At 49.7% G+C, this 24,657-nt stretch overlaps 1 protein-coding gene across 1 annotated transcript in view; it reads right to left on the bottom strand.

Annotated features, from left to right (window-relative positions):
• Nucleotides 1-24,657, bottom strand: part of LOC119965442 (calcium/calmodulin-dependent protein kinase type II subunit alpha) — a 123,549-nt gene that overhangs the window by 61,709 nt on the left and 37,183 nt on the right. Inside the window, exons 3-4 of the mRNA XM_038796226.1 lie at nucleotides 15,627-15,692; nucleotides 10,515-10,587 (exon numbers count right to left, since the gene is read on the bottom strand). Of these exons, the coding sequence (XP_038652154.1) occupies nucleotides 10,515-10,541 (27 nt within the window). The 5' untranslated portion in view covers nucleotides 10,542-10,587; nucleotides 15,627-15,692. The remainder of the gene's footprint in view (nucleotides 1-10,514; nucleotides 10,588-15,626; nucleotides 15,693-24,657) is intronic.

The following is a 24,657-nucleotide window of genomic DNA, read 5'->3' on the forward strand; positions in this document are numbered from 1 at the left end:
TCCTAACTTCCAAACCACACCCTGCAAAGAAAATCCAAATCCTGAAATTTGCTTAAATAACCTGAAAATATGGCGCCATCTCACCCACGTGTTTAAGTCCCTCAAGAGCATCATCCCTCTCTGTCTCTCTGACATCCAGCAGCCTGACAACTCTCAGAGCTCGGAGTTCCTCTCACGCTGGCCTCTTCAGCATCCCTCATTTTAATCGCTTCACCTTCAGCTGCCTGCGACCTGCACCCCTAAAATCCCTCCCTTAAAACCGCTTCCCCCCCCCTCTCTGCCCCATTAAGATACCCCTTGACCATTGACCCAGCTTTGACCTAATATCTCCTGATGTGGCCTGGTGGCAAATTATTGTTTGATTTATGCACTTTGTGAAACAGCCTGGGATATTTTACTATGTCAGAGGTACTATGTAAATGCAAGTGGTCTGTTGTAACGGAACAAGTAGGGTACATTAAGCTGGAGTGGGCGGGCATTAATGAATGGCAACTGGCGGTGAAATGAACAATTCTGTCACTTACATGATATTTCTAGACCGTGAGCCTGTCACATTTTGCATTCAGTGCAAGTGCGTTGACTGTCAGTGCATGTACTGTAATTATCAGATTATCAACTAAACGGGACAAGACCATCACACACCAGGCTATTACTTGGAATTCAATTAACATCTCTGACACGCACCGTCTGCAGAAACCTTCCTCCATCATCGGATTTGCATATTACTTTGCATCTCCGCCCTTATCAACATGATGTGAGGGCTATCGAGCTTTGCACATTTCCCCATAGTTGCCTGTAATGATCACATCAAACCTGCCTGCCACTCAGCTCCAATTTAAAAGCGCTACTTAACAAAAAAAAGATTAATGTCACGTGGATCCTTGGTCCAAAAGCAAGAAACAGTGAACGAGGAACAGGCTGCACCCACAGGCTACACCTCCAATAAAGTGAGCCTTCCTTTAAATCATCCAAGTCAAAGCAAATCCGTAGGAATACTGAGGGAGAAGCAGCCCATTCAGAGCTTCGAGTCTGTTCCGTCAGTCTTTCCGATCAGAACGGATCAATTAAAGCACAAATTGGAGATCATTTTGGCCCGTCAAGGTGACGTTGGGTCGCTATAAGTGAAATCCAGCTCGCCTCACCTCCCTCCCTATCCTTCCCCTGTGGCTATGTGACCTTTCCCTTCGAGTAATGGTCTAATTTCTTTTGAAATTCAGAATTGAATTTGCCTCCACCGCACTCTCGGGCAATGCATTCCAGATTGTCACCACTCGCTGCACGTTTTTTTCTCACAACGCTGTTAGGTTTTTTTGCTCGACATCTTGAATTGGTTCCTCTGATTCTCAATCCTTCGCCCAGTGGGAGCAGTTTCTCTGCATCTACTCAGTCTACATGTCTGAAAAACAACCATTCACATCACGAGCGGGGTTCCCTCAGCCCGGGGCCGGGCCGGAGAATCCCCGCGACCAGCGCGAATCGTGCCACACCATTGGCACCGGCGTGGTTGGTGCGACGCCAGTCGCGAGGCGCTCTACGTTGCCGGCCGGCCGAGCAGCCATCATGAAAATGCTGAGTTCAGCCGGCGTCATCCACACCTGCTCCCAGCCGGCGGGAACTCAGCGTGGAAGGGTCGGGAGACGGCCTGTCGAGGGGTGGGGTGAGGGGGGGGGGGGGGTCAGACCCCAAAGGGGGCCTCAGATGTGGCCTGGCCCTCGATCAGGGCCCACCGATCGGCGGGCCGGCCTCTCTAGCTGGGGGCCTTGTTTCTTCCACGCCGGCCCCTGCAGTCCTGCGCCATGTTGCGTCGGGGCCGGCGCATTGAAGGAAGGCACTGCGCATGCGCGCATTGGCACGGCGCCACTGTGCATGCACGGATCCCGCGGCGCCCAGTTCGTGCCGGGATCAGCAGCTGGAGCGGCGTGAACCGCTCCAATGCCATGTTGGCCCCCTGTAGGGGCCAGAATTAGTCGTGGGATGGGCCCGTTCACGCCGTCGTTAAACGCAACAGCGTTTCCGGCAGCGTGGACACTCTGCCGCGGGATTAGAGAATCCCGCCCCACATGTTTCATGTCCTTTAGACAATTTTATATCCATGCTGCTACTGTCCCATTTATTCCATGGGCTGACAAACCTATTATGTGGCACTTTATCAAATACCTTCTGGAAGTCCATGCACACCACATTAATCACATTACCCTTAATCAATAAAAACTCAATCAAGTTAGTTAAACATGATTTGTCTTTAACCAATATTCCATGCTGGCTTTTCTTAATTAATCCAGATGGGTTCAAGTAACTGTAAACTTAGTCCTAAATTATCTTTTCTAAAATCCGTCATTGAGGTTAAACTGACTGGCCTGTACTTGTTGGGTTTATCCTTTCACCCTTTTTTGTACCAGGATGTAAGATTTGCAATTATCCACTATTCTCGTACACCAAACCTTTCTCCACATTCAATTTCTATCTATTCTTCCTTCAGCATCCTAAAATGAACCCATCCAGTCCTGATGACATACAGCCACTCTTTCTGAACTCCCCTCTTTATCAATATTTAACCCATCCACTGCCTGGACAATTTTGTGGAGATGCCGGCGTTGGACTGGGGGGAGCACAGTAAGAAGTCTTACAACACCAGGTCAAAGTCCAACAGGTTTGTTTCAAATCACTAGCTTTTGGAGCACAGCTCCTTTGTTGAAACAAACCTGTTGGACTTTAACCTGGTGTTGTAAGACATCTTACTGTGGACAATTCTACACTTGAGCAGCATCGTCTTCCTGGGTAATGACAGATGCAAAACATTCATTTGATACCCACGTTGACGCTGCGACCAAGTAAGCACAGCAGCGCCTATACTTCCTCAGGAAACTAAGGAAATTCGACATGTCCACATTGACTCTTACCAATTTTTACAGATGCATCATAGAAAGCATCCTGTCTGGCTGCATCACAGCCTGGTATGGCAACTGCTCGGCCCAGGACCGCAAGAAACTTCAGAGGGTGGTGAACACCGCCCAGTCCATCACACAAACCTGCCTCCCATCCATTGACTCTGTCTACAACTCCCGCTGTCTTAGGAAAGCGGGCAGCATAATCAAAGACCCCTCCCACCCGGGTTATTCACTTTGCCAACTTCTTCCATTGGGCAGGAGATACAAAAGTCTGAGAATATCCACCAACAGGTTCAAATTTAGCTTCTGCCTTGCTGTTTCCAGACTCCTAAACGACCGTCTTATGGACTGAACTGATCTCTTCACACATCTTCTCTACTGAGTAGTACCACACTCCGTATGCTTCACCCGATGCCAGTGTCCATGTATTTACATTGTGTATTTATGTATGTCCTATGTTTGTTTCACATATGGAATGATCAGTCTGGACGGTATGCAGAACAATACTTTTCACTGTATCGCTGTACACGTGACAATAAATCAAATCCAAATCCAAATCCAATTCTCACCATGCCTTCTGCTTCCATGTGTAGACCTCCTTTTAGCTCCCAAATAGACCCGACATAATCTCTTGCCACCCAGCTACAGTTTATAGGCCTACAGAAGGCTTTTGATTTCCCTTTATGTTAGCTGCCAGTCTCTCCTCGCGCTCTCTCTTTTCCTCGTATTTCCTTTTCCACTTGCCCTCTAAACTTCCCACATTCAGCCTGGTTCTCACTTGTGTTATCAAGCTGCTGTCTGTCACATGCACCCTTTTTATGCTTCACCTTGCTCTCTCTCTTTTCTCGTCGAGAGAGCCCTGGATTTCCTTGTCCTATCTTCCCCCTTGTAAGAATGAACCTCGCCTTTACCCGAACCATCTGCTCTTCACGGGTTTCCTACTGATTCATAACATGTTGGTAAATCCATCAACCCGCCATTGTGCCATGAGCCTTAATTCTCTTGCTGAACAAAAATCCTACCAATCTCAATCTATTGGGCCTTAACACCACTTTGGGGGAAGAGGGTTTCAGATTTAGTCGGAGGATGTTATTTTAACTTTAAGGGCTGGTGTATTTTTTTCTTTTATTCTTTCGTGGCTTGTTGCCTATCCCTAATTACCCTGAAACGGAATGGCTTGCTAAGCCATTGCAGAGCGCAGTTAAAGGTCAACCATCTTGCTGTGGCTCCGAAGTCACATGTAGGCAAGGCCAGGTGAGGAAGGCAGATTTCCTTCCGTAAAGGGCACTATAGAACCAGACGTTTTTTTTTTAACAACATGATCACGATTACACAGATTTTTATATTCCACATTTTATTAATTGAATTTAAATTTCAGCAGCTCACAGGGATTAGCACTGCTGCCTCACAGCGCCAGGGACCTGGGTTCAATTCCGGCCTTGGGTGACTATCTGTGTGGGTTTCCTCCGGGGGCTCCGGTTTCTTTCTTTCCAAAGATGTGCGGGCTAGGTGGAATGGTCATGCTAAATTGCCCTTTAGTGTCCAAAGGTGAGGTGGGGTTACAGGGATGGGGTGAGGGAGTGGGCCTGGCTGGGGTGCTCTTACAGAGGGTCGGTGCAGACTCGATGGGCCGAATAGCCTCCTTAGCCTCCCCGGACAGGCGCCGGAATGTGGCGACTAGGGGCTTTTCACAGTAACTTCATTTGAAGCCTACTCGTGACAATAAGCGATTTTCATTTCATTTCATTTCTGCACTGTAGGGCTTCTATGATTCTGTTTTTATTTCAGATTTCCAGTGTCTGAGGTATTTTGTTTTCATATTTACTTTCGAACTGATTTTTTTACCACTATTTGTCGCAAAATGTGGGCAGTTGTACGAAGGCTACAGTACTTTTAACTCATTGTAATGGAACAAACAGGCCGACTGTACAATAGGTGAATCAACCAACAAAAGCTGACTGGCCATGGGCTGAATGTTATGGGACCTGCGGAAGTGGGAGAGGAGGCAGGGTGGGGAGGGCTGAGGGTGGATAATTGGGAGGGAGGGTTGTGGGGAGGGAAGGGGTGTTGGAGTGCTCAATGCCTTCTCAGCGTCATGGCATTTTGTCAGCGGCAGGAAAGATGGGGGATGGCCCTTCCAAGGCCAATTTGCCACCAGGCTGGCCAATTAAGGACCGCTTTCCACCACCGCTGGCCTACCCCAAGCCCTTGCCCCCACCAGTGATGCTGCCCTCTCCCTGACTCTGCTCACATTGCTGTGGTGAGGCCCAGGCTCCATCGTTGGGTCTCTTGGCTGGTTGCAGTACCAGCTGTGGCCACTGCACCCACAGGCATTGCTGGGAGTGCAGAGCTGCCAGCCATCTGATTGGGTGATAGCTTTTGGAGGCGGGCTCTGGTCCCTTAAAGGGACAGGTGCACCAAGGCTAGTTCGTTAACTGCTTGATTGGCATTGAAATTGGCATTGAAATCGGATGAATTGCCGCTGGCTTTCAGGCCATTTTTGGGGCCACCAAGCTACTCACCCCCGCCCCCCACCCACCCCCCACCCCGAGCCCCGACAAAATCCAGCCCTTTGTTCTGAAATGTTGCAGGACCCGCAACAGGTGGATGAGGGGAGCCCTTTGTGCTCCAGTCCTGGAGTGGGATTTGAACCCCCACCCTGCCTCAAAGGTTTGACAACTCCCTAGTCAGGATTAGAAATTGCCTCTTCCAGCCCTACAACCAACAACAAATTACACTTACAAAGCGCCTTTAAGGCAATCGACCATCCCAAACGTGCTCCACAGGAGCACTATAAAACAAAGTATGACACCCAGTCACATAAGAAGGCAGTAGGTCAGGTGATCAACAGCTTGGCCAATGACGTTGGTTTTAAGGAGTGTCTGAAAGAGGGAAGTGAGGCAGAGAGGGTGAGCAGGAAATTCCAGAGCTTGGGACCTAAGCAACTGAAGACACAGCCACCAATAATGGAGGAGATATGATCAGGAACGCAGAAGAGACCAGAATAAGGGGAGGACAATAGCACGGAGGGTTGCGGGGTTGGAGGAGATGACAGAGTTCGAGAGGGGTGAGGATGTGCAGTGGTTCGAAAACAAGGAGGTGAATTTTAAAATCAAGATGTGCAGTTTATGTGGATTGGCCATGTATTATTTGATTTGATTGGATTTGATTTATTGTACAGCGAAAAGTATTTTTCAGAGTACAGTGCAGACAGATCATTCTAGGCATGAGAAACGATAGGACGTACATAAATGCACAATGCCAATACACAGACCCAGGCAACGGGTGAAGCATACGGAGTGTAGAACTACATGTGTAGAGAAGATGTGCGAAGAGATCAGATCAGTCCATCAGAGGGTCATTCAGGGGTCTGTCCCTTCGTGTCCAGGGATGTGCAGGTTGGATTACGGGGATAGGGTGGGGTGGGTGTAGGTGCGGACCTGTGTAGAATGCTCTTTCAAAGGGTCGGAGCAGACCCGATGGGCCAAATAACCTCTATCTGCACTGTAGGGATTCTATATTGTTTGACTGGGAGCCGGTGATGGTCAAGGAACAGGGTTCGCTGTGAGTCAAGACATGGGCAGCAGAGTTTTGGGTGACCTCAATTCTACTGAGGCAAGAATGTGCAAAGTCAACCAGGAATGTTCTAGAGGCGACAAAGGCAAGCGGAGGGACTGAGATGGCTGTGAAGCTAGACCTCGGTAAGGTAGGGCAGCACGGTAGCACAGTGGTTAGCACAATTGCTTCACAGCCCCGGCGTTCCAGGTTCGATTCCCAGCTTGGGTCACTGTCTGTGCGGAGTCTGCATGTCCTCCCCGCGTCTGTGTGGGTTTCCTCCGGGTGCTCCGGTTTCCTCCCACAGTCCAACGATGTGCGGGTTAGGTGGATTGGCCATGATAAATTGCCCTTATTGTCCAAAACAATGGTTAGGTAGGGTTACTGGGTTACGGGGACAGGGTGGAGGTTTGGGCTTGGGAAGGGTGATCTTTCTAAGGGCCTCCTTCTGCACTGCAAACTCTATGATTCTATGATTTGGGAATAGGCGGCCTGAGTGATGGTGTGAATGTATGGTCATCAAATGTGATGCCAAGGATACAAACATCCTGACTTAGTCTTAGACTGTTGTTGGGGAAAGGGATGGTGTTGGCATCTTGGGGATGGAGTTTGGAGCAGGGACTGAAAACAATGGCCGGGACTCTCCATTGCGAAGCTGTCCCGCTTCCGCTGCTGGTGAGGATGGAGAATTTGGTGCCCAGCCAAATTTTCCATTCACTGCAACGGGAAGGGTGAATCCGGCTGCCATGAATGGGCGGTGGAGAATCCCACCCAATGCCTTCAGGCTTCCCAATATGTTACAGCCCAGGTAGTTTAGCAACAATGGAGGCGAGGGGGCATTAGGAAACGCTGAAAGCACTCACACGGGCAGTCCTCCAGTGCCTCCTGTGTGGCAGGATGACCAATCTTGCGAAGCACCCTGGGACATTTTGCCGCCCTAATGCAAGTTGTTGTTGTTAACTCGAGTACAATCAATTGCCCGCGACTCAAGGAAGGGAAAATGTCAAGGGATTGTAGCTTTAAATGTGGTGTGCTGCTTTTTAATTCAGATTTAGAGTGGGAGTATGCAAATCAAACAGCAATGTCAGAATGATAACCTCCTCCATACAGCAACAGCTCGCCAAAGATCTAGAAGCTAATTAACCCAGAGTGCAAAGTAAACGTGGGATAGAAATTGAAATCTTCCCAGTGTATTCACTCACAAAAAAACATTAAAATGCCACTGGAATTTAAAGGCTGCTGGAGGGTTAGTGAGGGTTAAAATGCAATTTCTATGAAAAGGAATGGACAGAGACCATTCAGCCCCTTGAGCCTGTTTGGCTATGCAGTTAGATCATGATTGGTCTGTATCTTAACTCCATTCACACGCCCAGGTTTGGTAACCCTCAATACCCCTGCCCAACACAAACCTCAGATTTTGAAGTTTTCAGTTGCCTCCCAACCTCTACAGCTTTTTGGGCAGAGAAATAGAGGCCCCCCCCCCCCCCCCCCCCCCCCCGCGCTGGGTGGGAGAATCTCCGGGGCGCTGCGCGAGTCGCCCCACGCCGCTCCAACACCCGCACACAATTCTCCCCCGAAACCAGCGCCCCAAGAATCGCGCCGGGCCGCTCGGAGAATCACTGCCAAAGGCGAGCGGCGATTCTCCGGCCCGGATGGGCCGAGCGGCCACTCCAACACGACAGGTTCCCGCCGGCGCCGTCCACCCCTGGTTGCTGCCGGCAGGAACTGTGTGAGAACGCTGGGGGGGGGGGGGGGGGGTGCGGCCTGTGGGAGGGGAGGTGGAGGGGCTCCTTCACCGGGGGGAGGCCTCCGATGGGGTCTGGCCCACGATCTGGGCCCACCTATTGCCCACCTACGCGACGGCGTTCACGATGGCGCGGGCACTTAATCCCGGGAGCGGAGAATCCCGCCCAGCGAGAGCCAGGTTTCCTTACCACTTTGCCTGGTGTTAAAGTTGAGCAGGACGTTTGGAAGGCTTGGGCTTGGGTTATGATGTGGCTTCATGACAGAAATAGGGAGGGTGTCAATGGGGTGGAGTGTGTGTCTCAAGGAGCGTGTCATGGTGTGGAGTGTGTGTATCAGGGAGGGTGTCATGTGTATGGAGTGTGTGTATCAGGGAGGGTGTCATGTGTGTGTGTGTGTGTGTATCAGGGAGGGCGTCAAGGGTGTGAAGTGTGTGTGTATCAGGGAGGGCGTCATGGGTGTGGTGTGTGTGTAAGATTTTAAGGAGCATCTTAAAACAGGAAGAGAGTTATGGAGGCGGAGATATGTAGGGAAAGACTTTCAGAGCTTAGGGTCTTGGCAGCTGAACTCAAGGATATATAAGAGGCACAGTACTCTGGGTGAGCTGTAGGGCTGGAGGACATCGCACAGATCGGGATAGAGGTGAGGCCATGAAGGGATTGGAAAACAAGAATGAGAATTTTTAAATTGAAGTTTTGCTTCACCAAAAACCGGTGTAGGGGTGATGGGTGAACGGTACGGTGTAGGGGTGATGGGTGAACGGTATGGTGTAGGGGTGATGGGTGTACGGTGTAGGGGTGATGGGTGAACGGTACGGTGTAGGGGTGATGGGTGAACGGTACGGTGTAGGGGTGATGGGTGTACGGTGTAGGGGTGATGGGTGAACGGTACAGTGTAGGGGTGATGGGTGAACGGTACGGTGTAGGGGTGATGGGTGTACGGTGTAGGGGTGATGGGTGAACGGTACGGTGTAGGGGTGATGGGTGAACGGTACGGTGTAGGGGTGATGGGTGTACGGTGTAGGGGTGATGGTGAACGGTACGGTGTAGGGGTGATGGGTGAACGGTACAGTGTAGGGGTGATGGGTGAACGGTACGGTGTAGGGGTGATGGGTGAACGGTACGGTGTAGGGGTGATGGGTGAACGGTACGGTGTAGGGGTGATGGGTGAACGGTACGGTGTAGGGGTGATGGGTGAACGGTACGGTGTAGGGGTGATGGGTGAACGGTACAGTGTAGGGGTGATGGGTGAACGGTACGGTGTAGGGGTGATGGGTGAACGGTACGGTGTAGGGGTGATGGGTGAACGGTACAGTGTAGGGGTGATGGGTGAACGGTACGGTGTAGGGGTGATGGGTGAACGGTACGGTGTAGGGGTGATGGGTGAACGGTACGGTGTAGGGGTGATGGGTGAACGGTACGGTGTAGGGGTGATGGGTGAAAGGTACGGTGTAGGGGTGATGGGTGAACGGTACGGTGTAGGGGTGATGGGTGAACGGTACGAGATGCAACTTAGTGCCCGGGTAGCAGAGGTTCGGATGACTATCAGTCAACGGAGGGCAGGTAGTGAGAGGCCAGTTGGATTTTGGAAAGGGTTTTTCAATTAGTTCCTCTCCCCATTGGCTGTGAATCTTCTCCTTTCCGAGTATTTATTGAATTCCCTTTAGAAAATTACCATCTGCTTCTACCACCCCTTTGAGGTCACAACAACCCACTCCGTTAAAAAGCTTCTCCTCACGTCTATCTGCATCTCAGTGAACTATCTTCAATCTGTGTCCTGTGGCTACCATCATCCACCACCCCGCCCCCACCCTCACCCCCAGCATCACTCCCCACTCCACTGTACCCCCCCCCCACCCCATGAAGACAATTTCTCCTTGTTTTTCCGCTCAAACCCGATTTTGATTCTGAACCGATATGTATTAAATCTCCAGTTCACCACACCAAGAGAAATATTGCTAGGTAGAAACTATGGCAGCCAAGTTGAGCATAGCCAGCTCCTAGAATGGGGACGCGAGAATGATCGGGGTTGTTGGTTGAGGGATAAATAATGGTCTCAGAAGAGTGGGGAGAACATCCCTTTGCTCTCATGCAAAATAGTGTGGTAGGATCGTAAACATCCACCTGAGAGAATGGGCAGGGTTTTGGATTGACATGGAGAACACTCCCCATGTAGGTGCCATCATTGGTAACCGCCCCCCCCCCCCCCCAACCCACCAAACCCCCCGCCCCAGGCCCACTCCAAGGTTTTGACATTACCAATCTGCTCAAACTAGCTGGAAGACTCTGAGCATTCACCCTCAGTGAGAAAAATGTCAGTGCGACTCACCTTGAGGTCTCGATGTACGATTCCCATCTGATGACAATGTAGAACAGCCTCCAGGATCTGTTGGATGCAGTGACTGTGCAAAGAGAAATCCAGGAGGGAGGGAAAACAAAGAGAAAGGATTCATGACTGGACCTTGTACATAACATGACGCACGTGGGTCACGACCCCCCCCCCCCCCAACTGGCCTTGTCACGCCAGACTCGGGAAGCGGGGAGACCTGTAAATCTCGCGCGAGGCGTTCCTCGCCAAGACCCCGAAATGAAGCAGGGTCCCATTTAATAGATGGGTCCTTCTCGTCGCAGCCAGCGCCAGGATACACCCGGCGAAACAGGCCCAACATGGGACTCTGTTTCATTTCCGTTAAATCACGCCCGTTATCTAGACTGGCCGAGGATCAGCCTACAGTATCCTCGATTCTTACAGCACAAAAGGAAATGATTCAGCGTGCCATCCCCATGCTGCTGCTTTGTTAGAATTTTCTAATAGTTCCCCCCCCCAAACCCCGTCCACCCGCCCCCCCTCCATCCACAAGCTCCGCAATCTTTCCCTTTAAGAATTTATCCAAATCCTTTTTAAAGGGGACTATTTATATATATATATTTTTTATAAAATTAGAGTACCCAATTATTATTTTTTTCCAATTAAGGGTCAATTTAGTATGGCCAATGCATCTAACCTGCACATCTTTGTGTTGTGGGAGCGAATCCCAGGCAGACAGGGGGAGAATGTGCAAACTCCACACGGACGGTGACCCAGGGCTGGGATTCGAACCCGGGTCCTCAGCGGCACAGACCCAGTGCTATCCACTGCGCCACCGTGCTGCCCAGGGACTGTTTAGATTAAGATTGCATCTGCTTCCATTGCCCTTTAAGGGAACGCCTTCTGGGTCACAGCACCTCGCCACTTAAACAAAAAGCTTCCATCTCTCTCCCCTGGTTGTCTTGCCCAATGCCTTGACTCCGTGTTAGCCAACTGGTGCCAAGAGAAACACTTTCTTCTTATTTAGTCGACCAAAATTATTTACGGTTTTGAATATCTCTATTAAATCTCCTCGGATTTTTAATTTCTTCGTTCATGGGTGGAGGGAATTGTTGGCAAGGCCAGCATTTATTGTCCATCCTTAATTGCAGGTGAACTGAGCTGTATGCGCGGCATTTCAGAGCGTGATTAAGAATCAACCACATTGCTGTGGGTCTGGAGTCCAATGTAGGCCAGATCGGGTAAGGGTGGCAGATTTCCTTCCCTAAAGGGTACAGTGAGCCACTTGGCTTTTTATAACAATCAATGGTCATCATTACTGGGATTGGCTTTATACAATATAAGTTTGTTGTTCCCCCTCATATTTGTATTCTTCTGAAGTGCCCTGATGAGTCCAAGATAGAACGCTTCGACAAAATGTATATTTTTTTCAGCAATATTCAGGTTCCGTGCTACCAAACGACTGTGATTGAAGTTCCTAATTTCGGTATAATTCTGGTAAATCTCCTCTGCCCTCTGGCCTTATCCTTCCGAAAGCATGGTGCTTGGAACTGAACACAATACTCCAACTGAGGCCTAACCAGCGTTTTTAAATTGAACTCATTCCTTCACGGCAAGAACAGTATTATTGATCAATAATTCTGGCATTGAATCAGATTTTGTACTTACAGCATGCAGGAGTAATAAGGTTTGACTTATTGGCAGACCTATATCACTGTGGGGTGGGGGAGGCTGAGGAATAATCGAACCATCCTTACACGGTGAACAGCGAGGGGTTTTAAGTTAATTTAAAATCATCCCACCTGCCAGTTTAATTTGTACCATCTACAAGATGCACTGCAGCAACTCTGCCAGGCTCTTTTCACAGCGTCTTCCAAACCTTTGACCACTACCACCCAGAAGGACAAGGGCAGCAGGCACATGGGAACACCGGCATCTGTAGGCTCCCATCCAAGTCACTCACCATCCTGACTGGGAAATATATTGGCCGTTCCTTCACTGTCGCTCAAAATCCTGGAACTCCCTCCCTAACAGCATGGTGGGTGTACCTACACCACATGGACTGCAGTGGTTGAAGAAGGCAGCTCATCACGACTTTCTCGAGGCGATAAATACTGACCTGGACAGTGATGCTCACATCCCCGTGAAGGAATAATTTAAAAATCTGCTCTATGTTGCACGCTGCTTAACATATTCACTTATAATTAGGAGCGTAGGAGCAGGAAGTAGGCCATTCAGCCCCTTCTTTCTTCTCCACCATTCAACTAGATCAGGGCTGGTCTTCTACCTCAGTACCATTTCCCCCACTATCCCCATATCCTTTATATCTAGATATCTATCAGTTTCTGACTTGAACGTGCTCAATAACTGAGCCTCCACAGCCTGTGGATTGGACAATTCCAAATCTTCACCAGCTTCTGAATGAAGGAATTCCTCCTCATCTTAGTTTAAAGTGACCTTTCCCCTGTTCCGAGACTGTGCCCGCTGGTTCGAGAACCCCCCCCCTCCCCCCCCTCCCCCCCACCAGAAAGTGAAAACATCCTTCTTACATCTACCCTGTCGAGCCCGGTGTGAGAATTTTAGATGCTTCAATGAGACAAACTAGCACAGAAGCATTCAAGGAGAGGTTGCTGAGCAGATAGGGGCGAAAGGATAGGATAGATAGGTAGATAGGGCTGGATGAAGAGGATGGGGTGAAGCACAATCACTGGCATGGATAAGTTGACTGAATTGTCAATATCATGTTCATTGTATTGTCCAGGTTAAGAATAAACAGGTGAAGGGTAGTAGTGATTGAACAAATAAGTATCTTGAGCACATATAAGGAGGGGCCGCCGCGGGGGTTGGGTGCATCATTCACCTCCCCCCACCCCGCCCTGCCCCAGTACAGACATTTTGGTTCATTTAGTTAAGTTTCCTTTTGACGTTTTGTTTTAGTTACAGTTCCCCACCAGGGGCTGTCAACACTCCCCTGTCATTTCTGTTTAAATGATTGATTTTTGTTTTAGAACACAAAAGGGACTGGTTGAGGGGGTCTTTCAGCCCAATTACCTTCCCCCCTTCCATGGCTATATTTGCGCCTGGGGGTCCCTGGGAAGGGACCCAGCATGCTTGAGGCCTTCCGCGACCGACGACACCTCAGGGGCCAGAGTGAATCAATCGCCCTGGGAACACTATTACATTTGATAAGTTTTCTTTTTGAAGTTTTGCTTTATACCCCTTGAAGGAGCTTTCAATTAGTTAAATAATTTATTGTTCATTACTTTATTTTATGGGTATTAAAAGAGTGAGTACAGAGGGGCTGGTTGAGGGGGGGTCATTCAGTCCCACTCTCTGTCCCTCTTCCTTAATTTGGTAAGTTTCCTTGACAGTTTTGGTATTTTTATTTTTATCACAATGCCCCATTAAGGGGATGTTGATTTATTAGTAAATGTGTTTATTTTGTTGGTTTTAAAGAGCATGTAAGTGGGACAGCAGGAACACAGGTTAATCGCTAGAAGACAGGCATTTTTTAAAATATACATTTTAGAGTACCGAATTATTTTTTTTTCCAATTAAGGGGCAATTTAGTGTGGCCAATCCACTTAATCTGCACATCTTTGGGTTGTGGGGGTCAAACCCACGCAGACACGGGGAGAATGTGCAAACTCCACACGGACAGTGACCCAGGGCCGGGATTCGAACCCGCATCCTCAGCCCCGCAGTCCCAGTGTTAACCCTTGCGCCGCATGCCGCCCCAGAAGACAGACATGTTAAGCTGCATTCTGTAAATAAAGGAACTATCAGGAAAATGATTTGCATCTAGTTTCATGCTTCACCTGACTTGGGATCCATTCATCACAAATAGCCTCTTCCTAAGGCGTGACTCGATATATTGAGGTCACGATGTAATCTATCCCTTAGAAAAATGGTTTACCTGATATTCCAGCGTGCTCCCACTCTGGAAAGACTCCCAGGGAGTGCTGAGGGATGGTGCGATCAGGTGACCATCGCTTAGCAGGTGAACGGGCCTACTCTCGAACTTTGAGAGAGAGTCAAAGTTGGGGCAGACTGAGTGGCCTGTTCCTGGATCCTCAGGCTGATATATTGCAAAGGAAAATCAGTGTAGCTCCTATCCTGCAGTAGGTATTCGTAAAGAGGGAAAGAAGGCAGTGGGGGTTTACATTCAAAGGTATTTGTAACTTTGAAAAAATGCGGTAAGGTGGAGTGTCTCCTTAGAGCAGAGATGATGAAGGGGAGATGTGACAGAGGTGGTCATGAGGATTTCCTAGTGTAAGGAGGGACAAACTGTTTCTATTTGCAGAAGGATCTGTAATCAGAAAACAGAAACTGCAGTGCTATGGGGAAGGGTGCAGGGTGAGGGGGACTGGATAGTTCTTCCACAAAGCCAGCACAGGCAGCAGGAGGAGGAACCCCTGGAGGGCAGCAGAAACACTTCAATGATGTCCTGAAAAGCATCCATAAAGGGATCAAACATCCCTGCCAATCCCGTGGGAGACCCTGGCTTGTGATTGACCAAAATGGAGAAGGTTCATTCAGGAAGGGCGCACGGAGCACATCAGGAATGGGAATGTGTAGAGGCGAAGTCAAGGCCTCGGAGGAAGGACATTCACCTCCAAAGAGCCCATCTACCCAACCCTTCAGGCACCATCTGCTCCGCAGGTGGCAGAGGCTGAAGGTGGTGCATTGGATTTATCAACTATCTCAGAACCCATCAAACCAGAGTGGAAGCAACTCATCCTTGATCCTGGGTCGGGTGCTTAAGAAGAAGGATGAAGAGGCTTGTACTATAGGATTCTATGATTCTGTACATTTTGGAATGGGCTTGAGGGGCTGAATGACCGACCTCCATCTCACACATGTTGTCACTGCAGAACCAGTAAAGTCTACTTAGTTCCTGTGTCACTGCCGCAATTGTAGGCAGGCGTCATACTTGGCCCAGATAGGCTTCATTTAGTGCCATGAGTCACCCACAAAGCCAATTTGATCTGCCTACCCTGCGCCTCCTCCATCCCCAACTGCGCAATGATACCTGCTCCAGCCAAGATATCTCCAGGGGTGAGTAACATCGAAGATAGCACGGGCTGACAAGAGATAATTGGACAAGCAGCAATTTTCAAACAGTGCACCTACCTGGCATCGGCCTCACTGTAGTATTCACGAGCCACAATGTCCTCAAATAGCTCCCCACCCGTTATCCTGTGGAAACAGGCAATGTTGGATTCGTTAATCACAGATCGTGAACACAAAACTCACAAAGTATGACACCGTTACAAAGTATTCACCACACAGCTACAGGCCCTTTCACCTGTCCAGTAGTTCACGCTTGTGGTGATATGCATATGCACATCAATGTAACAGGTTATCTGTCAATGTATACAGTTATTGGTACGACCTCCGACCAGCGGGTGGCGATAGAGACCCACCATGTGTCTTTGTCTTGAGAGATTCGGCAGTCGGTAGTGAGTCGTGCTAGAGGACAGGGGAATTCACTGAATTAATTTATTAGTTACCGTTTGTATTACAGTTCGTTAGTTTATCTTTCCACGTGTTCATTTTGTTAATAAATTATCTTACTAGTCAAAGAACTAGATGTTCAGTGTTGATCTTCATAACACAGAACATAACAATGCTGATGTTTCTGCTCTGGATAAGCTCCCTTCTAGGTATTAAGACCTTGGAGGCTGAGCGATAAGGTGAGAGTTGCTTCACTCAAGGTTACAAAAAGCCAGCCTATGGCAGCGCAGTCCTTTGGGACAACCGACATGCCGGTCCCTATCTGGGCCGGCCTTTATACTGAGTTCTTAATAGCCCCAGCAGGGCAGGCCTCCGCCCACTAACGGGGAAGCTCATATCAGAGGCCCACTGAGATTCCCCTTAAAAATATCTTGTGCTATTCACCCTAATTCTTCCCTATGCTGAAAGGTTCCACATTCTCACGACCCTCTGGCTAAACAAGTCTCTCTTGAATTCCCTATTGGATTTAGACTGGGAATCCTCCCTCGGAATAACAACAAATTGCATTTCTATAGCATCTTTAGCATCGCAAAGCACCCCAGCCACGTGGGATCACTAAATATAACCACTAAGCCACAGAGGTAGGTAACTCGGTCAAAGAGGTAAATTTCCCGGAGGGTGTGAAAGGATGAGTGAGAGTTAGGGCGATGGAGAGGTTTATGGAGAGGATTCTACAGCTTAGGATCCGGGCAGCTGAAAGCACGGAACCCAATGGTGGATGGATTAAAGCCGGGAACGTGCAAGAGCCCAAAATGAAGGGAGCACAGAGATGTTGGAGGGCTGTAGGTTTGGAGGAGGTTAGGGAGGAGTAAGAGATGTGACTTATAAAACTGATGTATCATTCAGATAGCACCAATATACATCAGTGACATGTGAATTAATTGGTGTAAATGATATAATTTACCATGGCATAAAGAGTTATAGGGCTAGAACTTAACAACAATATGCAAATGTTAGGATTCAGCTTCTATTCCCTTGAGTTTAGAAGATTATGGATTGATCCAACTGAGGGGTCTAAACTAATAAAATAATTTGATAGATTAGATGTGGGAGGCTGTGTCTTCTACAGGGTGGAGTCCAGAACAAGGGGCTAAAAATTCATCGAAAAATTGGAGGTAGGGCATTTAGGGGTGGTGCTAGGGAAACAGTTCTCCACATAAAGGGAAGTGGAAATCTGGAACTCTCGCCCCAGAAGGTTGATGCCGGGCGTTCAATCGGAGATTTTCAAGACTGTTCTGGACAGATGTTTGATGGGGAAGGGTATCAGACTTGATGAAGCTAAGGCAGGTAAATTGACCTGGAGGTACCTGTGCCCAGGGCAGGGCGATGAGTTAGGTAGTTAGGCACAGAGGATCCTGGGCTTTATAAATAGAGACATTGAGCAGGAAACCAAAGAGGTTATATAAAAACACTTGGCTCAGCGTCAAATGGAGAATTGTGTCTAATTCTGGGCATTACACTTCAGGAAGGACATGAAGGCTTTGGAAAATGCAGAATAGATTCACAAGAATGGGCGGGATTCTCTAATCCTGCGGCAGAGTGTCCACGCTGTCGTAAACGCCGTTGTGTTATACGACAGCGTGAATGGGACGACCCGACGACTAATTATGGCCCCTACAGGGGGCCAGTGTGGCACTGGAGTGGTTCACGCCGCTCCAGCTGCTGATCCCGGCACGAGCTGGGCGCCGTGGGATCCGCGCATGCGCAGTGGCTTCCTTCAACGCGCCAGCCCCGACGCAACATGGCGCAGGACTACAGCGGCCGGTGCGTAGGAACGGAGGCCCCCAGCCAGAGAGGCTGGCCTGCCACCCCCCCCCCCAGGGTCGGACCCCCCCCCCCCCCCCCCCCACCACAGGCCGCCCCCCGACCCGAACCCGTTCCCATTGGCTGAGAGCAGGTGTGGACGGCGCCGGCAGGAGTCGGCATTTTCACGACGGCCGTTCGGCCCATCTGCGGAGAATCGCGTGCCGGCGTTGGGGTGGTGTGGCCGGTCGAGGGGATTCTCCGGCCCAGGATTGCCGCACTGCCAGCTGTTCCGGGGCTGAGAGATCTCAATTCCAAAGCTGGGTTGATGAAGCTGGGCCTGTTTTCCTGGGAGAAGAGGAGGCTGGGAGGAAATGTGTCAGAAATGCTCAGAGCAATGACAGAGAATTTATTATTTCACAGGATATGCTCGTGGTTGGCATTAATTGCCCATCCCTCATTGCTCTTGAATTCAGTTGACTTGCCACATCACTCCAGGGGGCAGTTTCGAATCCACCCCGTTTGCTGTGGACCTGGAGTCACGTGTAGGCCAGATCGGGGTAAGGATGGCAGATTTCCTTCCCCAAGGACAGCAGTGTACCAGTTGGGTTTTTTATGACAATCGGTGTGAGTTTTATGGTCACCTTTGCTGAGATCAGCTGGAACCCTTACCCCAGAGCCTGTGCCCAGGCCTCCGGTTTAGCAGAGCAGTGCCGCTAATAATAATTTATATTATTGTCACAAGTAGGCTGACATTAACGCTGCAATGAAAGCCCCTAGTCGCCACACTCCGGCGCCTGTTCGGGTACACAGAGGAAGAATTCAGAATTCCAAACTACCTAACAGCACGTCTTTCGGGACTTGTGGGAGGAAACCGGAGCACCCGGAGGAAACCCACGCGGACATGGAGAGAACGTGCAGACTCCGCACAGACAGGGACCCAAACCGGGAATTGAACCCGGGTCCCTGGCGCTGTGAAGCCACTGTGCCAACCACTGTGCTACCGCAATGCCACTGTTTCCATCCAGGGAGGATAGAGAGAAACCGACCCCGTTGGCAGAATGGTGGAGGAGCAGAGGACGGTGATTTAAGGTGATTGGCAACAGAAGCAACAATGACATGAGGGAAAACCTTATTAATGCAGCGATTGGTGGGACCTGCAATGCACGGCCCAAGAGAAAGTGATGCAGACAGATTCAATCATGGCTTTCAAAAGGGAGCAGGGCAATTATTTGAAGACAATAAGAAATTGCAGGGATTAGGGGAAAGGTAAGAGGATTAGACTAGCTGAGTAACTATTAGAGAGAAAATGGGCAGTGTGCGTTGAATGGACTCCTCCTGAGCCATTCTACGGTTCAATAACCGGGTGAAGGCTGAATGGCTCCTTCTCGTTCCAGCGTGGGTAAATTTTGAAACATGTGATTATTTCCCAGGATTCACACCCTTTTGCTGGTGGGGCAGTGGGGATGTCACCTGGCAGCTTCCCGTACCAGCCTCCCCGGACAGGCGCCGGAATGTGGCGACTAGGGGCTTTTCACAGTAACTTCATTGAAGCCTACTCGTGACAATAAGCGATTTTCATTTTTCATTTTCAGTGGGTGGCATAGCAACACAGCGGTTAGCACTGTTGCTTCACAGCTCCAGGGTCCCAGGTTGGATTCCCGGCTTGGGTCACTGTCTGTGCGGAGTCTGCATGGTCTCCCCGTGCCTGCGTGGGTTTCCTCCGGGTGCTCCGGTTTCCTCCCACAAGTCCCGAAAGACGTGCTGTTAGGTGAATTGGACATTCTGAATTCTCCCTCAGTGTACCTGAACAGGCGCCGGAGTTTGGTGACTGGGGTTTTTCACAGTAACTTCATTGAAGTGATACTTATGACAAAATAAAGATTATTATTATTGAGCATAATCTAAAGGTGGGAAAAGCTGCCCCTTTTCTCCTGGGCCGAGGGCAGGGCCTCAGTGTGAAGCAGGCCGTGTGAGACTCACTTCACAGGAATGCGTCACCACAGAGGCAGAGATGGAGAGAGAGAATAAGTTGCTCAGTGGGTGTCCGACTGCCAATGGATCCTGAGCAACTAACTGCTCAAAGGTGTTGATCAAACTGTGAAAAGGATCCTGGTCCTGAAGCGCAGGCCCCATCATGCAGTGCAGTCGGCAGCATTTAGAACAGGTTTTTATCATTCCCTGCTCTGTGCTGACGAGGTGGTGTTCAGAGACTGTGGGTTGTCAGCTGAGGCTTTGTAGGCAGCATTCTCAGCTGAGTTAGGCGGCTGTGGGTTCAAATCCCACTCCAGGGACTCAAGCACAAACGTTAGGCTGACATTCTGGTGCAGCACAGAGGGAGTGCTGCACTGTCAGAGGGTCAGTACTGAGGGAGTGCCGCACTGTCAGAGGGTCAGTACTGAGGGAGTGCTGCACTGTCAGAGGGTCAGTACTGAGGGAGTGCTGCACTGTCAGAGGGTCAGTACTGAGGGAGTGCCGCACTGTCAGAGGGTCAGTACTGAGGGAGTGCTGCACTGTCAGAGAGTCAGTACTGAGGGAGCGCTGCACTGTCAGAGGGTCAGTACTGAGGGATTGCTGCACTGTCAGAGGGTCAGTACTGAGGGAGTGCTGCACTGTCAGAGGGGCAGTACTGAGGGAGTGCTGCATTGTCAGAGGGTCAGTACTGAGGGAGTGCTGCACTGTCAGAGGGTCAGTACTGAGGGAGTGCTGCACTGTCAGAGGGTCAGTACTGAGGGAGTGCTGCACTGTCAGAGGGTCAGTACGGAAGGAGTGCTGCACTGTCAGAGGGTCAGTACTGAGGGAGTGCTGCACTGTCAGAGGGTCAGTACTGAGGGAGCGCTGCACTGTCAGAGGGTCAGTACTGAGGGAGTGCTGCACTGTCAGAGGGTCAGTACTGAGGGAGTGCTGCATTGTCAGAGGGTCAGTACTGAGGGAGTGCCGCACTGTCAGAGGGTCAGTACTGAGGGAGCGCTGCACTGTCAGAGGGTCAGTACTGAGGGAGTGCTGCACTGTCAGAGGGTCAGTACTGAGGGAGTGCTGCACTGTCAGAGGGTCAGTACTGAGGGAGTGCTGCACTGTCAGAGGGTCAGTACTGAGGGAGTGCTGCACTGTCAGAGGGTCAGTACTGAGGGAGTGCTGCACTGTCAGAGGGGCAGTACTGAGGGAGTGCTGCACTGTCAGAGGGTCAGTACTGAGGGAGTGCTGCACTGTCAGAGGGTCAGTACTGAGGGAGTGCTGCACTGTCAGAGGGTCAGTACTGAGGGAGTGCTGCACTGTCAGAGGGTCAGTACTGAGGGAGTGCTGCACTGTCAGAGGGGCAGTACTGAGGGAGTGCTGCACTGTCAGAGGGTCAGTACTGAGGGAGTGCTGCACTGTCAGAGGGTCAGTACTGAGGAAGTGCTGCATTGTTAGAGGTACTATCATTCAGGTGAGACATTATGCCGAAGCCCTGTCTGTTCTTTCAAGTGGGTGTCAACAATCACATCGCCAAGTCTCCGGTTATGAGCAGTTTGTTTCCCTCCTTTCCTGACACCATTATTTTCCCTAAATCAACATCATCAAAAAACATTTTCATAGATATCATAGAATTTACAGTGCAGAAGGAGGCCATTCGGTCCATCAAGTCTGCACCGGCTTTTGGAAAGAGCACCCTACCTAAGCCCACACCTCCTCCCTATCCCCGTAACCCAGTAACCCCACCCAACCTTTTTGGACACTAAGGGCACTTTATCATGACCAATCCACCTAACCTGCACACCTTTGGACTGTGGGAGGAAACCGGAGCACCCGGAGGAAATCCACGCAGGCACTGGGAGAAAGTGCAGACTCCGCACAGACCAAGGTTCTGACCCAAGCCGGGAATCAAACCATTTTTCTTGTTACTTGTTGTGGGAGCTTGCTGTGCCCAAATTAGTTGCCATGCTTTACACATTACAATTGTGACTCTGCTTATTAAAATAACCTGACTGGCTGCGAGAAATGCTACATCAAACCAGTCTTTTTTTGTTGAGAAATCTGATAAATATTCAAAGGATGACATTGCCTGAGGGGTGCACTAGAAAAGATTCAATACACATGCCCCACTGCACATAAAACATTCTTCATTCCTTCAATCATTCTCCATGGAAGAGTTGGAGATGTTTGATTATTCAATGTTCCATCAAATTTCACAGAACTCTGCCTCATTCCTGGATGCAATTTATTTATCCCTTTCTTTATCCTGACACTTCATTTTCAGTGAATTTTATTCTCTTTCGGATGACACAAGATATTTATGGAGAATAGAATCCTACAATATACCCGCCTTCAAACAACAATATTGGTCAGATACAGAGTAAAGCTCCCTCTAAACTGTCCCCCTCAAACAGTCCCAGGACAGGTACAGCACGGGGTTAGATACAGAGTAAAGCTCCCTCTACACTGTCCCCATCAAACATTCCCAGGACTGGTACAGCACAGGGTTAGATACAGAGTAAAGCTCCCTCTACACTGTCCCCATCAAACACTCCCAGGACAGGTACAGCATGGGATTAGATACAGAGTAAAACCCCTCTGCACTATCCCCATCAAACACTCCCAGGACAGGTACAGCATGGGGTTAGATACAGAGTAAAGCTCCCTCTACACTGTCCCCATTAAACACTCCCAGGACAGGTACAGCACGGAGTTAGATACAGAGTAAAGCTCCCTCTACACTGTCCCCATCAAACACTCCCAGGACAGGTACAGCACGGGATTAGATACAGAGTAAAACCCCTCTGCACTATCCCCATCAAACACTCCCAGGACAGGTAGAGCATGGGGTTAGATACAGAGTAAAGCTCCCTCTACACTGTCCCCATTAAACATCCCAGGACAGGTACAACACAGAGTTAAATACAGAGTAAAGTTCTCTCTGCACTGTCCCCATCAAACATTCCGAGGACAGGTACAACACGGGATTAGATACAGGGTAAAACCCCTCTGCACTGTCCCCATCAACACTCCCAGGACAGGTACAGCATGGGGTTAGATACAGAGTAAAGCTCCCTCTACACTGTCCCCATTAAACATCCCAGGACAGGTACAGCACGGGGTTAGATACAGAGTAAAGCTCTCTCTATACTGTCCCCATCAAACACTCCCAGGACAGGTACAGCACAGGGTTAAATACAGAGCAAAGTTCTCTCTGCACTGTCCCCATCAAACATTCCGAGGACAGGTATAGCACAGGGTTAAATACAAAGTAAAGCACCCTCCACACGGTCCCCATCAAACACTCCCAGGGCAGGTACAGCACGGGGTTAGATACAGAGTAAAGCTCCCTCTACACTGTCCCCATCAAACACTCCCAGGACAGGTACAGCACGGGGTTAGATACAGAGTAAAGCTCCCTCTACCCTGTCCCCATCAAACACTCCCAGGGCAGGTACAGCACGGGGTTAGATACAGAGGAAAGCTCCCTTGGCACTGTCCCCGCTAAACACTCGCAGGACAGGTACAGCACGGGGTTAGATACAGAGTAAAGCTCCCTCTACATTGTCCCCATTAAACATCCCAGGACAGGTACAACACGGGGTTAAATACAGAGTAAAGCTCTCCCTACATTGTTCCCATTAAACACTCCCAGGATAGGTTCAGCACAGGGTTAGAAACAGAGTAAAGCTCCCTCTACACTGTCCCCATCAAACACTCCCAGGATAGGTTCAGCACGGGGTTAAATGCAAAGTAAAGCTCCCTCCACACGGTCGCCATCAAAGGGGTCCAGCACAGGGTTAGATGCAGAGCAAAGCTCCCTCTACACTGTCCCCATCAAACACTCCAGGACAGGTACAGCACAGGGTTAGATACAGAGTAAAGCTCCCTCTACACTGTCCCCATCAAACACTCCCAGGACAGGTACAGCACGGGGTTAGATACAGAGTAAAGCTCCCCCGACACTGTCTCCATGAAACACTCCCAGGACAGGTACAGCACGGGGTTAAATACAGAGTAAAGCTCTCCCTACATTGTTCCCATTAAACACTTCCAGGAAAGGTTCAGCACGGGGTTAAATGCAGAGTCAATCTTCCTTTACACTGTCCCCATCAAACACTCCCTAGACAGGTACAAAGTAAAGCTCTCTCTGCACTGCCCCCATCACACACCCCTGTCAGCATCAACTGGTCTTTTCTAGTGCGTCAACGAGGTGGTTCGGCATGTCCACATTAACCCTTACCAACTTTTACAGATGCACCACAGAAAGCATCCTATCGGGCTGCATCACAGCCTGGTATGGCAACTGCTCGGCCATAGACTGCATGAAACTTCAGAGAGTCGTGAACACCGCCCAGTCCATCACACGAACCTGCCTCTCATCCATTGACTCCATCTACACCTCCCGCTGCCTGGGGAAAGCGGGCAGCATAATCAAGGATCCCTCCCACCCGGCTTACTCACTTTTCCAACTTCTTCCATCGGGCAGGAGATAGAGAAGTCTGAGAACACGCACGAACAGATTCATAAACAGCTTCTTCCCCACTGTCACCAGACTCCTAAATGACCCTCTTATGGACTGACCTCATTAACACTGCACCCTGCATTCTTCACCCGATGCTGGTGTTTTGTAGTTCCATTGTATACCTTGTTTGTCCTATTATGTATTTTCTTTTCTTCCCATGTACTTAATGATCTGTTGATCTGCTCGCTGAAAAATACTTTTCACTGTACCTCGGTACACATGAAAATAAACAAAATCCAAATCCAAACACTCCCGAGACAGAGCACGGGGTTAGGTACAGAGTAAAGCTCCCTCTACACTGTCCCCATCAAACTCTCCCAGGACAGGTACAGCACGGGGTTAGATACAGAGTAAAGCTCCCTCTACACTGTGCCCATCAAACACTCCCAGGATAGGTACAGCACGGGGTTAGATACAGAGTAAAGC

Source organism: Scyliorhinus canicula, chromosome 4 (genome assembly GCF_902713615.1).
Source record: "Scyliorhinus canicula chromosome 4, sScyCan1.1, whole genome shotgun sequence".
In the NCBI taxonomy this organism is placed as follows: Eukaryota; Metazoa; Chordata; class Chondrichthyes; order Carcharhiniformes; family Scyliorhinidae; genus Scyliorhinus; species Scyliorhinus canicula.